Source organism: Pterocles gutturalis, unplaced genomic scaffold (genome assembly GCF_000699245.1).
Source record: "Pterocles gutturalis isolate BGI_N339 unplaced genomic scaffold, ASM69924v1 scaffold9852, whole genome shotgun sequence".
In the NCBI taxonomy this organism is placed as follows: Eukaryota; Metazoa; Chordata; class Aves; order Pterocliformes; family Pteroclidae; genus Pterocles; species Pterocles gutturalis.
The window spans coordinates 6195-23658 of NW_010115335.1; the positions used below are offsets into that span (position 1 = coordinate 6195).

Here is a 17464-nt window from a genome sequence, read left to right on the forward strand (position 1 = left end):
TCCTCTTTCATAGCTGTTCACTCATAACTTGTAGCGAGCTCCAATCTTAATATCTTGCTGTCCTACCTTGTTTTCTAATTACACAACATTTATTTTTTCAATATTGTATTGAATAATAATTTGTGTCTGTATTTTGACAATTAACGTAAACTGAAAAATGTCCCTTTTCCTGTCCTAATTTCCTCGTTAATTCCAATTTCAAAACTGGTGGGTGAAGTGCCCCATACTTAACATATATAAACATAACCATAACAATACATCTTTGTTTCCTAACCAAACTTTTGTCTGGCAGCTTATATGAAATTGCAGAGACGTTAAACTTTTGAGAAGTCTTAATGAAGAATGGAAAAGAAAATGAGTGACCAAAGTTGATCCTTCTGTTCGGTTCTTTGTCACTTTTAGTTACTTGGATTGAAACAGGCTAACTAGAAGCTGACAAATGATAAATATTTAAAAGCATAACAATGTCGTGACAGGTAGAGCAACTGAAGGAGGAGCTAAGTGCCAAAGAGGCTCAAGGGGAGGACCTGAAAAAAAGAGTGGCTGGTCTCCAGGCCGAGGTCTCTGCAGTAAGATTTATCTTTTGTGTGCAGTGGCCGTTCACTGGGGCTTGCTAGCTCTCTGGCTTTTGGGGTAGCTTTTCTTCTCTTACCTTCTTTACGACTTGATATAACCGTAGAACTAACAGCCTGCTCAGCCTTGTAGCTGCCTTTTTTGTTCACATGGTTTTGGTGCCCATAACATCATTCTTCAACTGAATATCTGTATTTGTTTTATTACTTTTTTTTAATGGTATGAGCTGTTTTAGCAGTAACTTATTCTTCTCTACCAAAGCAGATTTTCAAAAGTATTCAGCACCCATTTTGAGGCCAGGCTTTTAAAGAGATATACTTTCCCTAGTAGAACAAAAATAATTTGAAAACATGTGCTGAACCCTCTTAAAATTGTTTCACAGAAAATAACAGAAGCCGGATGCTGAATGCTTTTTAAAAACTGAATGTTTAATTTTAGCAGCATGAATTTAGGTTATTCCTTTACTGTGAAATTAGTGTGTTTTCTGAGTGATCATAGTGTCTCACCAAGAAGAGAGATGTGAGCACTTAATGCTGCCTTAACTTCCCTTGCAACTTGGAGTGGTATGTGGTAAATTCTTCCTAAAGAACTTAAGCACATTGGCAGTGTGGGCTTACAGCTCTGAAATGGGGATTTCTAGAGTGCTTGGGGTGCTACTTGGAAATTTTAATGTAATGAAATGTGGTTGTGTTAGATGAGAGCATTTCGCCAAAACACATGTATTTAGGGTTGAGATGACCCCCACTCGTTCCCCAATTTATCATTTCAAAGAAAGACCAAACTGGTTTGGAAAAGTTTTACTATAATTCATTCTAACTGCTACTTGAAAAAGTTTGTGTCATCTGAAATGTTTAAGGAGGCTTTTTTGTTTAGATATTCCAGAAAACATAACTAGCAGTTCGTATCTTCCAGCTATTCTGCTGTGCCTAGCAATACTGTGCAACCGGTTGTATTGGCCAGTAGCTCACAGCAGAAGTAGTGCTGCTAACATCAGTGCTTTAGTATCTAGTTTAAATAGGTGGTGAAGTCATTCTGTGAACATATTTGCTTTTAGTAAAAACATGGAAAAAACAACCTAGTATGTTTAAATTAAGTGAACAATAATAAGCCGTTTGAATAGTTCTGTAAATTAAATTGTTCTTATATTCCTTCCCATTATTCCATTTTAAAAAATTAGTTGATGTGAGGTTTTTTTTGAGAGAAATGTCCTCTTTCCACTGCTCTCTTTCTTCCTTGTCTCCCCATGTACACTGTTTCACACTGGCACATAGGAGTCCTTCTTGACATTTTTTAATGCTAATTTAATACTCTTTGGTAAAGAGTTTTCTTTCTTTAATTGACCATTATTGAAATAGTGTTGTCAGGATAAAACAAAATTTCCCCAAGCTTTTCTTCTCATTTTTACTGGTGCGTGAATGTATTCTAATTTAAATAAAAATAAAAGAATTGTAAATTATAGCTTCTATTCATTTGATTTTGTTCGTGATGCATTCCCAAAAATGGAAGACGACCTGGACAATTTTTTTCGTTTGTGATGTCCTTTAATTTCTGTTCTGAAGCATTGGACAACATACTTTTGGGATTGAGGGATTTTTTTTTTTATTGTTACAAACAAGATTGTTCAAGTTAAAAAGGCAAAACTGTTTAGTTTTTAGAGATATGTCCACCTCTGCTATATAATATGTAAAAGTTAAATATTTCTATTTTATTCTATGAAATTTATTGTAGGCAAGCTGGAAAGCTGTTTATAAACTTGGACATAAGTATACATTTGGATTTCCATGTCCTCTTTAATTAAAAAAATATATTTTTTTTTTCAGATTTACATCAAAATTATCCTCGGTAATGACTGTGCTCAGATTGAGATTTCATCTCATTTCAATGTTTTACTTTTAACATTCCTTACTTTTTGTCTTTTTAAGTGATAATGCAACCCACATTTGTTAAAATAAATTGGCATTTCCATACTGATTTAATTCACTAAATTGTTGAGAGCAATTTCTTAGATTAAAGGTGCAATTCCACAAATACTTTTTGTGTTGTTTTGATGGATATTTGCATCTGCCTTAAGAAGCTTCAATAAATTAAGAGGTATTTCTTAGAAGATTGAAATGATAGCTTTGTAAATAGTGGGAAAAGTAAAGGTGTCTTTACATACTCTGTAAGACAGAGGCTGGATTGATAGATGGAGAGATGGACAGAAACTTGCTGGTTTGACATTTCAAAGCAAACATCATGCTTCTGAGAGAGACCTGTAGGTAATTCATCTTTTCTGATATTACAGGGTAAGGGTACTTCTCTTGTTTTCCTCTTCATTAAAAACTTATCCCTTCTAAGTAACCGAGTTTGGTCAGTCCTTTGAAAGATGCCTAAGAACAGACCGACGCTGTTAAGAATCTCTCTTGAAAAACTGATACTATTGCTCCCACCTCTTTTTCCTTGTATCTTTTGCTCATGACACGAACTTTTGCTGGCCTTTCATTGAAGATAACTGACAATTTCACAATTCTGTGGGATAAGGTTAGAGTATCATACTGTTTGTTGGTAGTTATGTGAATGTATAGTTATTTATGTAAGGAAGGTATAAATTATTTTTTCCTTTGCTCATCTTTTCTTTCTTTTTCAGATTGGTCAGGTGAAACAGGAGCTGTCACGCAAAGACACAGAGTTACTGGCCCTGCAGACAAAGCTGGAGACCCTCACAAATCAGTTCTCTGACAGCAAGCAGCATATTGAAGTTCTGAAAGAGTCTCTTACAGCTAAAGAGCAAAGAGCTGCCATCCTGCAGACAGAGGTGAAATGGGCAGTTCTGTACTTATTGACTTTTCATAGGGAAAGCGTTGTTTCTTTTCTTCTTGCTTAGGTTATGCAATCTCAGAGCCATTCGATACTGCTTGTTTTGAGCACATTGTAGCTTTGATTTTATGCTTGATTCTCTAGGCCAGGGAATTGATCGTAAGGACAAATATGGGTGTATAAGCACACACATATTCCTGTGGATAATGCACACTTGTATGACATGCTCCACTAGCGTGCAGTTGCTAATATTATTTTCCTAGGCACAGCTAAATTAGTAGTTGCAATGCCTGGGCTGGGGAGATTTATTTTCAATGACCTTGTAGCTAAAAGAGACTAGAGAAAGGAAGAGAAAATTCCAGTAGTATACAACTCACTGAGGCTTCACTACTACTGTCAAGGTGTATAGGTCCTCTTATATGTAAGCCTGTGCTTACACCTGAAATATGGGCTTTCATATTTTATGATATGCATTCTAAGATAAAGGAAAAATATTTTCAAAACTGTGTTTTGCTAACAAATGTTTAATTAATTCCCGTATTATGTAAGACACAAATATATATCTGAACATCAAATGGATAGTAAGTATAGAATAAATTTATTGCTTATGGACATTCTTGAAGAACAAGGATGAAGTGTTATGTGAAGACAGCATTTCAATCCTGTGGCTTGGAAAATTGTAGTGTTAGTACAAGTCCAAAAGATGGCGTTCATGCATCAAAAAATATTTGTGTTGTTACATTGAAACAGTGAAAGGCCAAAGGAGCTAAGAAATAGGCATGCAGAAAATTTGTATGTAAGACTGGTAGAAGGATTCTGTATTACAACAGTGTAAGAGAATTTATATGGATTTTTTACCCTCATGTAGCTTCCTTTAGCCATGTTCGGTGAATTTATGGGTACACATGGCCCTGTCCACATGCAGAAATCAAGTTACATAGTAAATATCTTTTGATGTTCTAAGATGGATTTTATGATTATTCTCAGATTTATGTAGAAGTTGATATTGCAGATTCAGTTTGCTTTAAAGCAGTAGTGTTGTAGACGTGACAGTGAAAGACTGTGAGTGACAGAAGTCTTGCAGGGAGAGAAAATATCTTTAGTTATTAGATTTAACTGACACAGAAAAGGAAGGAGATTCAGACAGGGCCCACAAGTTTATCTCCAGGTCTGAAATAAAAGTAGGAATTTTAAAGTTTAAGTACAAATTGAAAATGATAGCTCTGTGTTAAATTTTATTGTTTTCACAGATAATTTCAGATGAGTACGTAATTTGAGGTGACTGAACAGGGAGAAGATAGCAGGTGTAGATGTGTTAAGTTTCTCTGGAACAAAAAGAGAAAGGTCTTGTCTTATCTTTTTTTAAAAGAATTGCAGTTAAAAACTTACCTTCCTAGTTTCCTGTTGGACAGAAGGAAAATGGTTTAAGTGACCAGTTTTAGATGTGACTTAATTCTACAAGCCAGTAACCTTAATTTTTAATTTCTACTTCTATTGATATTTTGAATTATTCACTTGAGACAAGGTTCATTTGTACTAGTCAATATAACTGTGAAAGTGTGCTATTCTACAATCATAAACTTCTTGTTAAATTTTTTCGTTCTTTTTTGCTAGTCAGAAATTAACCCTAGTTTCGTACATGTTTATTTTTAAAATACTTAGATTTCAAAATATCATTGGAAGTAGGTATTGAGTAAATAAACATTTAAAAAATGTAAATTTCAGGTTTTGATCCATTACAGTGATTGAAAATAATACAGATATGTGAAATCACTGTACGGTGTTGTGACAAACCTATATACCTTTCTCTTCTTACTTTTAAATAATAAAAGATGGTGTTTTTCTACCCATGAGATGAAGTTCTTGAAATAATGTAATTTATTAACAATTTAAAGACTTCAGTAGATGATCATAATTTCAGCTGTTATGGTAAGTAAACATATTTATTCAAATAAAATATATGTAATTTAAACAAGATATTTAAAAACAAAAAGACTTTGCTATATGCTATTGATAGATATTAAAAACATTTTATTTTGGCTGAAGGCCAAAGTAGTTATTTACTATGGAAAATTATTCTATTCTCTACCTTGTAATATTGCTAAATAATCATTGAGAATATTTGTTCTTCACTGGATTCTTCCAAATGAGATTCTCATATAGCACCACAATACAAAATCAAATCATATTCTTCCTCCAAAATATGCAACTCTTTTTTCACTAGTAAGAAGTGGCTGAAAGGGGTGGGTGAGGGAGGAGGGAGTGGGGGGAGAGAGAGACAGATTTTCTACTTACTGCTTTTAGGTTATTCACATAGTTTGCTTCCAGATACCACAAGTGAAACATATCTGCAGAAACAGTGCAAGAGGATTTTCTGTCTTTCATTAAGGAGTTGCTATGGAGTTAAAACATTAGCGATACTGGTTTAGAATGATATTTTTATTATAGATTTAATGGATTCAGTACAGCCTATCATGTTCTCCGCAGTAAGTTGTAGCAATCTGGTGTGGATTTAACACAGGAAACATTGTTGAATATGGGGGTATTCGATTGTATCAGAGTAAGTTAAATATTTAGAATGATCCATTTAGGTTCCTGAGAATTTTTATGTAATTCCAAGAAGATATTTATACCTTTTTGAAAGATAATAGCATCTTTTTCGTCCTTGCCAATGTTCTTGAGAAAGCTCAACAGTTAAATCATCATACACAGTTACCCTTCTTTTGGCTTTACAAGTGATCCTCTCAGCTGTGAGATTGAAACATTGAAAAAATACAGCATTGAGTGTTTGTCATTGTATCCTGTGATGTATTTGGATTTTCTTAAGGAAAAAGTATCTTTCTATGTGAGAGTTTTCACTGGGAATAGGGTAGGAATGTGAGATCCTGCCTGGCCTCACTTGTTGACAGCACTGGTCAGTGTTATAACATAACTAGCTTCTCTCTATACACCTCCAGAGAGTTATGAGGAGGGAGAGAGGTGCATTTTCTGTCATATATTGGCAGACATCTTCATAGAGGATTGGTATTTTAAAGTCATATTTAAATAAACATTTTGAGAGAAAAGAGCATACTTTCATAAGCCTCTGCCTTTCAGTCTTCTGTTAAAGCAAACTGCAGGTAGGTGAGGAAAAGATGTTGGTATAATATCTCAAGAATGGATTTGCCACCTGCGACATCAGAACTACAAAGAACAGTGAGTTATTTGTGGGGTGTTTATCTTGAGGGCTATTGGGTGGAGAGGATATTGTGGTTAACTTTTCAATTTGTGAAGAAACCTTTGAAAATAGCTCTAAAAATATACAATTTCTTTGTAAACAAAACAAAAAAATAAATCAATATTTATTTTGGAATTAAGGCTTCTTCCATATAAAGTTTATGTTTTGCCCAGTGAGCCCTTTAGCATAGGTCAGTGCCAGAAGGTATGTGGCTTCAATGGGTGGTTAAATTAATCAGTGAGAGCATTCCCCTTTATTTTTGTGTTCTGCAATTGGTCTGTTCCATATGGTAAATTCAGGTTAGTATTCAGTAGAAAAATGAATCCCTGGAAGTATTTTATTTGCTCTGAATGCCTCAGTAGAACACAAAATTCTCTAGGGGTCTTTCTTTATTGGGGCTTTTACTGGCGTTTTGAAACTATTAGTAGAATCTCCCAAATCAAACAGTTAGAGAATGGATCGTGTTTAGTGAAGAAGGTGTGAATGGGAGGTGGCTGTCTCCAACAAGACTTGTTAGCACCAGCTGCCCTAAGACCTATGCTGATGCCTACAAACGTTAAGCTCATCTTGCAGAACTGAGGTCACTGTGTTTAGGTATTTATTAGCATTTGCTAGAAATTTTGGAAGAACAGTTCAACTGATTTCTGACCTGAGCAGTCCCTGGGATCAGTACACTTTTTCTGCATTGGGTTTATAACGCTAGCAAGAACCAAACAGGCTCTGCACATCGCGAGGTGTACGCACCTCTGCTCCATGGTGTAGTCAAGTAATCTGACTAAGTTGTCCAGATAACTAGGAGCTGTATGTTCGTAAAGAATTCAGTCTCAATTCTTCTACAGACTGTACTGGATACTGCTGCAATTTTTATAAGAAGGTGAAGAGTCAACTCTAACATAATTAGTAAGAAACATCAATGTCGAAAATAGAGAGTTGTGAGCTACCTCTGCATTCAAAATCAGTCAGTAAACATAGCTTTTAAGTCATAATTACAGACCATGCTATCAGAAAAGCAGTTTAACTCTTTTGTGTTTATATGATGTGTTTGCAAGATTGTAATAGAATGTCACGAAATCCTTTTTAAAATGTACTAATTTTGGGTACTTGGAGATTTCACATAGCAATATCTACAGTGTGATAAAAGCAACATTTCACCACACATACCAAATATAAGTTTATGTCTTCCTCTGCATTTCTCAATTATCTTTGGATTCTGAGTGCTGACACACATGGAAGTACTTCAACATCTACTTTAAAAAGTAGCTGGCTCTTGTTAGAAACCATAGCAAGCTCTAAACACATATTTCACGACTGATACTGTCTGTTCCTTTTGTTGCTCCTAATGTAGTCATACCAAAAGAGAATAAAAGTTTTGAATTTTGCCATTACAGAGAAATCAGGGCTTGGATATAACATTGGGGAGACTGTACCTTCTGATACAACTGAATGGAGTATGGTTGGTTCACTGATCTAAATCAATGGTTCTGACATGGGTAGAGCAGGTGGAAGGTAGATGGGAAGAATCACTCAGTTTCAGGAAAAGAGTAGAGCACTGTTTTTTCTAGGCATCACAGACATCTTCCTAAAATTGAGTGGGGATCACCAGTGTCATAATACCATGATGGCTAGTGTACAGTGGAGGTGATCGTAAAAATGAGGAAAAATGTGTGCAACCTAAGTCCTATTGACTCAAGCTCCTGAGTCAGTTCTGACTGACACTGTGGACTTTTGAAAATTTTAGTGATTTTCCTAAGATATAACTTGGGAATGTTCTTAAAGCTAAGACTTTAATCTAATTACAGAATCCAAAATTTTTAAAAGGGCTTAAGAATAAATCTAAATTCAGTATTATGTAATTTATTGTGTTTATTCTAGTAGTCATTGGAGCTACTAATATTCTAGTTTTTCTTAGAAATATGGAATTCTACAAGCTTCATGGATGGCTATACATACTAGGAACAGAGTCACAGAGTATTATTTACTGCTACTGGAAAATTCTGTGAAAACAGACCGATGGTTCCCAACACAGTTTTTCATAGATGGTTCTTACAGTGAAGAAATTTAAGTCTTATATATGGTACCCAGCTGAAAAGACGTACCTGTTGTACCTGTACCTGGGAAGGCTATTGTATTGAAGGTGGCAAGAAATCCGCTTATTTTGCTAAAACTTCATGGGAAATTGGATGGTACATGCAGGTCAAGTTAGCAAGCCCATTGTTATACAAAGGACTGGCAGTTGCCTGAGCTGTACTGTAAGACCTTACTTGCCATGCATAATTAAAGACATGGCAGTCTATTACTGTGAAAGCAGTTGGGTTAACCCAGGGTTAAGACAACACCATCCAAGATGCAGAAGTCAGAAGAAGGGGTGTCAGCACCTCAGTAGCTGTTTGCCTAGCTGTTTCCATGTACAGAGAAAATCTTAAGCTGACTTTGTTGAAGTTGGCATCACCTGACTCCCACAGACCTCAATTCTTGTCACTGTGGGAGGATGCTATACATAAACTGAGCTGACATGAATAAACAAGTGCAGTGTTCTGCCAGGAATAGTGCTAAGGTGATGATTGTGTGTCCTGCCAGCCTTTGAAAATATTCTTGAAAGTGTTTTCTGTGGTTTCCTAGGCAGGGACCTCACACAAGTAAAACCAGGAATGCAATTTACCCCAAACCGTAAGCTAATATAGAGTTCAAAGAGAATAATCAATCAGAAAATGGAAAGCATTCTGTGGATAAATTTCTGTTTGCAGATGTTCTCTTTTCACTTAATACTGTGCTGTAGGGATCTGGACTGTCTCAAATATTTTGCAACACAACTATTGAGAGTATGAGGATTTGCTTGTGAGGGAGATTTTCAGTTTCGCTTCAAGAATTAATAAAAGTGTCTCTTAGGTTTAATATTAGAGATATCCAGAGAAGAACATACCTAATCAATCTATAAATCTGTGTGTTTTTAAAAAGAAGACAAAACCTGATCCACCTGCTAAACTCTTCATTACAAACACTAGCAATCCTATAAATCATATTTGGGTAGTACCTGGCACTCTAATGTCTCTGCAGAATATACTCCATGCCCCACTTGCTGGGTGAGAGGTCAGGAATGTGATTTTAATAATAAATGTGTAAGTGAGAAGGCTCCAGATGTAGAGGTGGCAGTGGGATTGCAGTGCTGATGGGGAGAGCAGGGCAGTTCCTTTCCTCACTGGGAAGTGCTTATTGCTCTGTGTAAAAGGAATCAGAGAAAATAGCAAAAGATTTTGTGGGTGTAACATACTGTAAATGTAGAGCCTTAGAGGAAACTTTTCCATTAGCAAATTGAAATAAAGTGGAGTTAGAATAACACATTAAAACTCAATGTTGCTCAAAATACCTGCATGCATAGTGACTACCTACATTATTCTCCTAGCTGAAGTTGTCCAAGTCATCTTTTCACTTCATGTCTCTGCTAGCCTATGCTGTGCAGAAGGACCAAGAAATTCATTGATCACCCTGTTTACTCTGTGTGACTGATGTCCTGTAATGGATTTAGCTAACAGGAACCAAATCTGATACTGTCAAATAAGATTAGCAGCCACGCTGGCAGATTTGAGCTCTGTCTGAATAAAAAAAGGGGTCAGTGGGTTTCTTTTGGTATCTTGAGCAGGTTGGTGGTGTTGGATTTCATATGCCACAATGGTCTTTGAGATTAGTGTGTGCTCTCCAGTAACCTTCTTCTTCTCATCAAATTTATATTCAGATAGCTCTGATTCCTCCTCCCGTTTCTTTTGTCTTGTGAGCTCTGTTTTTCATTTGTATAAGAGAAATGCAGAAGGAAAAGCAAAAGATCCTCAACATGCAGTTTTGAAGTTTGAGGATACAGTAGAATTCCCAGAGCGTGTTTCTAAATTTATTGAGTCCATGGAAGCTCTAAGTATGTTTATGTGTCCCACAATACCCTGTACTGTGTCATTTGTTCCATTTTATTTTTAAGATAACACTGCATCCTGCTGAAAACATGTTACATTTAAACTATTATGTTGCTATTTAAGCCAAAATATTCTTAGCCATCCTAGGGTAACCTTCTTTCCATGTTTTGATCTGGAGTGGCCGCAAAGACCTCTCTGCTTTCATTACCTTCAGGCTTCCTTACCTTCATTACCTTCAGAGCTAATACTCTGATTAAAACCTAGAATATAAAGTGACTGTTTGGTAGTAGGAGTCAATGTTTAAATCTCTGAACATTAGTAATGTTTCAAATAAAGGGGTCAGTTTTCCTACCTATGAGAGAACTTCTTAACAACACGTTGTGTTGGCTTCTACTTTGAGGAAAAAAATTCCAGACTTGTATCTTACAAAACTGAGTCATCTCAGAAGTATGGTTTGAGATTTTCCAAGAAGGATCATTAGTCTCATATAATTTGTGAATAAAACATTTGATTATTTTTATTGTTTAGTCTCCTACCACTTGTGGTAACTGTTTTATCACAAGCTTCTGTATGTTAAAGTCTTAAAGTAAGGGATGTTAGTTTTCTGAATCTATTTGTAATTTGACAGCACACCCTTCTGGAATTGTAGTTTAACTTTTCTAAAATGTCTCTCTTTCAGTGCTAAACAAACCCTGTTTCTGCATGTCTGAATCTAGGTGGATGCATTACGATTACGCCTGGAAGAGAAAGAGACTATGCTAAATAAGAAGACAAAGCAGATTCAGGAGATGGCAGAGGAGAAGGGGACTCAAGCAGGAGAGATCCATGACCTCAAGGACATGTTAGAGGTGAAGGAACGCAAAGTTAATGTTCTTCAGAAGAAGGTAAGATTGTAGAGGTCTAAGTCAGATACAGGTCTCTGATGCATCTCGATTTCTGAGGCTGTCAAAAAGTCTGAACTAGAATTTACGTTTTGGAGATCAGTGATTGAGTCCATTCATGTAGTGGGAAGACGGTGAATGATGAATTTCAGTTTGAAGTTTTGAAGAAAAAAATAGAAATAATTCAGAGCAGAGGTTGTTGCCTTTCAGTGGTTGCATGTGATGCTTCTGCATCCACTTCATTACTAACAATGACTGAAGTATTTGTAGGAAGGCACATCATCTGGAAAATCAATCCTTTCACACCCACCACCTTAACAAAGCCACACAGATTTGAAGCATAGGGCACTGGGTGACTGTGACTTCAGGATGTGACTAAATGAATGAGGGGTTGTATCAGTAGAAGCAATTAGGATGAATTGCTTCTCTGTAACTTACTGAGAAAAGTTCAGGAATAACTTCATATAACTTTCATTAGAAATGCTGTTTAATCATACTTAATATTTCTTGGGAACTACTAGAATAGGATACTCAGGGTTCAGACTATCCTGCATATCTTTCTGGATAAGAAAATGTAGACTTTGTTAGTGAAATGGGGGAGTTTGCCCAAATGGCTTTGAGTCCTAGGGCAATGAATGTCATTAAGTTTGCAAACTGCACACAGTATTTCGCAAACAGCTGCTACACATGGTAGAATGAGAGAAATGCACGTATCACAATAAATTTTAATTTACAGAATACTTTTTCATGTGTATTTTTAGAGAAACTGCTCTTGGAGCTTGTATTCAATGTATTAGACTTTGAAGGTGGGTTTTTTCTAGACCTTCAAACAATTCTTATGATTTTAATAGTTCAGAATATTGATTAATTTCTGATGCCTGGACAATGCCTTTTCTTCTAGTACATAGCTATGAATCGTGAGGGTTTAGGTCATGTTCAGTTCTGTTACAGCAAACATCATGCATGAATGGAAGTCCAGGCATGGAGTTTAGCCATAAATAAGTCATTAATAATTCTAGAATGGTCTCACTTTTTGACTGTTTATCTCTTTAGAAACACTTACAGAGTTCTAATTTTTGTGCTCTGCTTTCTCTTTCTTTTTAAAATTGGCCATACACACTCCAAACATTGATTGAAATCCCAGCTGAATGTTTAGCTGAGAAGTGGGTAATCTGACATTTGTGTAAATGTTAAATGTTACTCAGGTTATTTTACTTCCATTGACTCTTACACTGCTTTTTAACATGTTTTCTTATTTGCTCTACTTAACTCTTTAGAATGATCTTTCATTGGTTCATTTATAGGCAGTGCTAAAGCTTCTTTTTATACTAATTTTTTATACTTTATTTTTGAGACCACTGCAGTCCATTCTCAGACACTTTCATCTTGTCTCTTCATGTAGCTAGCCTATTTTTTGAGGTTTGTTTGCTGCTGCTGTTAAGTAAAAGTAGCTGGTCTCTTCAGATTGGAAAGTAAGGGCCCAGGCTTTTAGATGCAAAGATTTTGAGGTCTTGTTCTAGCGAGCTCAAGAGAGGATACACTACCATAATAAACTGCAGTTGGAGTTGGTTTGTAAACCTGTCTCTGAGCTTCTTAAACAAAGAAACATACAATGTATCTATAGAAAAATATATCTTTCCTGGGCTAACTAGAATCACATGCAGAAATTTGAATTTGCTTCAGCCTTCAAATTGTTGGAACCATTTCCTTTAACATGGACAGTTAAGCTGTGAGGTTTTTAAATACAAAGGTGATTTTTTCCAGTTTTCTAGAACTAGCAAACCTTGAATATTTTTATGGAGAATACACCTGACAATACTTTTATCTGAGGTTTGTGGTGCAATATGGAATTTTTTTTTTTTTAATAGCCTAGGGTGAATTAGCACAAATCCAGTCCTTTAATGTTTTAGGATTGATGTCATTAACTGATTTTTTTTTAATTGGTTCTCCAGACCTGGAATCTTTAGGTTTGGGATTTTCTGTAGATCGGGCTTTGCGTTTTCTTGTTCTCTTTAGCATTTTTCCGCAGAAAGGCAGAGCTTGAGAAAATACTGAAGGAGGGGCAAGTTTGATTTTCTCTATATACTATGGAAGTCATGAGAACTTGCATAAAACCTGTTTCATGTGCTAGAGAAAATTATGAAGTCTCATTTTTATCTGATATATATGACTTTTCTTTTTTGACTGTACAGATAGCCTGTAGCTCCTCTTATGTATTTCTTTTTTCTCTTAAAGCTTGTAAACTGTGATTTACTTTTTTTTTTACATTTCTAGAGTGCACCTTCTTATTTAAGTGCACAGCCTGTTTTCTGTTTTATCCAGATGCTGTCTTTCAGACCTTCCAGGACAGTTGAGAATTTTATTGTCATAAAAAAAAAAAAAAAAAAAAGTGCAGCCTTTAAACTTTTGCCTCCATGCACAATAAGTCTTTTTATTCCTCCATCTGGTTATAAACTGGTATGTTCAGACAGATCATGTTTTAATCTGTATATTGTAATTGAAGATCCGGATGGTACAGTATAAAGTATCTTCAGAGGTTATAGATAGTAGCATTTTTATTTTACTGGCTTAGTTATCTGAAATTAGATGTTTGTTTTATGTTTATAAAAATGAATTAAGTGGTACTTAGCCATTTTAATTGAATACAATGAAAGACTATGAAAGACATGTGATATGAAAAAAGCTTTTCCTCTTGTGTAGCGTTAAGAAATATTTTTCTATGAGTATTTGGAAGAAGCAGCAGCAGCATAGACCTGCTGCTTGCAGTTATGAGGAAGTATGGGGTGCAGGTGTTGCCGTGTTGAAGGAATTTAACCAATTTAAGAATTGTATTAGTAGATACTATTCAATCAGTTTTTACCAAGTACTCTTCCTTCAGCACATACCCAGATTTGAGGAGATTTTTAAAGGGGGTACGCTAATGAACTAGATTTTTAACACTATTTTTTTAATAGTAGGTAAAAAGAAAATTTGTAACAAAAGCTAAAATCATAAAGAAGTTGAAAAGAAAATAATTTATTGTAAAATCATTAACTTGCATACCTTACCCATTTAGGAAAAGTTGTTTACTTTTTGAAATTTAGAGAGATCGCCTCTACTACTAATATAAACGTAGCCAAATGATACATGGTTATGCTGGGCATTTGGACTTCTATTCATATTTTTTTTTATTTTCATAGAATCATAGAATGGTTTAGGTTGTAAGGGACCTTAAAGATCATCAAGTTCCAACCCCCCTACCACAGGCAGGGACACCTTCTGCTAGGCCAGGTTGCTCAAAGCCTCATCCAGCCTGGCCTTGAACACCTCCAGCGATGGGGCATCCATAGCTTCTCTGGGCAACCTGTTCCAGTGCCTCACCACCCTCACATGAAAAAAATTTCTTCCTAATATCTAGTCTAAATCTACCCTCTTTAAGCTTAAAACCATTAACCCTCATCCTGTCGCTCCACTCCCTGATGAAGAGTGCCACCCCATCTCTCCTGTAGGCCCCCTTCAGCTACTGGAAGGCTGCTGTAAGGTCCCCCTGGAGCCTTCTTCTCTCCAGTCTGAACAAGCCCAGCTCTCTCAGCCTGTCCTCATAGGGGAGGTGCTCCAGCCCTCTGACCATCTTTGTGGCTCTCCTCTGGACCTGCTCCAACAGGTCCAGGTCTTTCCTGTGCTGAGGACCCCAGAGCTGGTCACAGTACTCCAGGTGGACTCTCATAAGAGAATTTTCTGTAGCAGTTTTAGATGTGTAATCATCTATTCCGATTCCACACAAACTGACAGGAAGTTGTTTGATGTGGAGCCCGAAACTGTGCTATACTAAATTTCTGCAATTTCTGTTGTTGAAACAAAAATGATTGAAAATACACCCTTTACTACTGTATATCTGTTAGAATTAATTGATTCAGGCTACTGTGTATTTTGTTTTATGAACTATTAATATAGTTGTTTCATTGATTAAAAGTGGTGAACTAGAAAGTACACTTTCTGGTCAGTCTAAAATCCAGATGAAGAAAGTATTGAAAGTTTACTGGCCGATTAGAGATCAAATAAGACAGAGAAGAAGATTAAGAGCAACAAAGATCTGAAAAATTAACATGACAATTGGCATCACTACTAATACCCAGTAGGCACCAAAACACATTTTCCAGGTTGCTGAGGAAACCACATGCTTCACATTTTAAATTCTGCATTCTTTCCCGTTGTAAGCTCCTACAGTGATGCTGCTTGATAGCACCTTTATTTGAGACAACAGAAATAGGGAAACCCTAGAAATTTGTAGAGTACGGAAATGAATCTCAGCTTTATATCTGAAAATTTGATGCAAAAACTTACTTTTATAGAGCTTTGGGATTTTTTTTTCTCATTTCATTGAAAAGAAATCTTGTATAAAATCTCATTTTAAGTTGTTAGAACTCCAGGCAAGGGGAGAATGTCAGAAAATAAAGCAGGGACTATGCTGGGCAAATTTGAAATGTGAAGCTGAAAAACATTAAATTATGTTTCATTATTCTCTTTGCCACATGTTTCCTATCTGTGCTGGTAGACCAGGATGAAAAGGAATAGAAAAAAAAAAAATCAATACTTTGCAGTCAAAGCATTTTATAGAACTAGCATTTGCGATAAAAGATAAGTAACAGTTACCCTGAAAGAACAACAACAAAAAAAAGCAGTGAATCACCCCTTGCTTTGGTGGGAGGTAGTGCTTTGTCTTGAGGAGGGGTGTTAACACTCCCTTCATTGTGCAATGCAGCTGCAGGCAAATAAAACTCAGGTTTTAGTGTCTGAACATGGCAGTGTTTTTTGACAACTCCCCGGGCAGTATGTGATAATTGACCTGTGATAAAATAAAGGAAGAACATAGATTTTTTTTTTGTTTGTTTCTTTGGGTTTTTTTTTTTTTTTTTGTGGCTGTGCTTACTTGTTTAGCTAGTATTAAGGAACTCCAAATGGAATTTTCCTGCTCTTTTGGATAAGAAGCATTGCCTTTCTCCAGAGGAAATAAATGCCCTCTGCTTCTCAAAAAGCTTAGAAATCAAAATAAATATCTTATGCTTAATGATAAGTGATACTGTGTGGCAGGAGAGAGGGACTGGAAATGCAATTTATAACTCAGTTGTTCAAAATCTGTAGTGATCATAGTTAATACAACAGCAGTGTTAGTTTAGTATTCATAACTTTTAAAGTTCAGTGTTTGTACTTAAAAGATTATTTTCTTTCCATTCCCTCATCTATGAAGCAGATTTAAATCCTCAGGCAGCCAACTCTGAGGAGACAAGAGAACACAGAGAAGGAACTGCATTTTCAAACATTTAATTCAGTTTATGGTAGTTTCATCTTCACTGGTGTGAACTTGAACTTGCCTACCAGATGAACGAATATATGGTTTTCTAAGAATTAATAAAATGCAGGATGGGATCCTTCTGAGACTCTACAATGACATTTAGTGCTTTAAAATCCTGTAGTATTAACACTGTAGGTGATGGCATGTTCAAATCTGCAGTATGGGTCTGAGTCTCTGGTTGTGCAAACTACAAGGAAAAGAACAAAGTAAGACTGTCCCAACAAGAACGGTCTGCATGTACATTTACAAAGTAGGTGAGCATACGCACTCGTATTTAAGACTGTATCATTTTTTGCCTCTGTAGACAGCCTTATTCTCTGCTTTTTACATGCTTGAATGACGAACATTGAAGTAGAAGGACCATACAGTGGTCTAGGATCGTAGCTGCTCGTCAGCCCAGATTCTGCAGGGAGGTAGAAGGAAGATACGGAAGATACGCTGGGCTTTCGCTCATCTACAGCTGATGAAATAGCTGTTTACTTTTCTTCACAGACTCTGCGGCTAAACAAGCAGTGCAAATACAAGAGTACTTAAGTAAATATCTCTGTCAGAAAAAGCCATACTTCTGTGCCTTTTACTGCAGGTCTCAAGGCATGCCACTGAACTGGTTCCAAACCCAGTGGTTCCAAACCCAGTTCAGAGATTTCAACCACAGAAAAGACCTGAAGTCCGCACGGGCTTGTGCCAGCTTCTCTATTAAAACTGACAGATGTGATCTCAAAGATGTGTCCTGGAGAGTCATGAGGGACTTCTCCCTCGGTGTCCC

The 17464-nt window shown here is 36.2% G+C and overlaps 1 protein-coding gene across 1 annotated transcript in view; it reads left to right on the forward strand.

Annotated features, from left to right (window-relative positions):
- The window catches only part of LOC104462985 (ELKS/Rab6-interacting/CAST family member 1), a gene marked incomplete at its 5' end in the record, with an annotated part of 96807 nt that overhangs the window by 3586 nt on the left and 75757 nt on the right, over positions 1-17464 (forward strand). The window contains 3 exons of the mRNA XM_010075151.1: positions 477-569; positions 3200-3367; positions 11202-11369. Coding sequence (XP_010073453.1) covers positions 477-569; positions 3200-3367; positions 11202-11369 — 429 coding nt within the window. The remainder of the gene's footprint in view (positions 1-476; positions 570-3199; positions 3368-11201; positions 11370-17464) is intronic.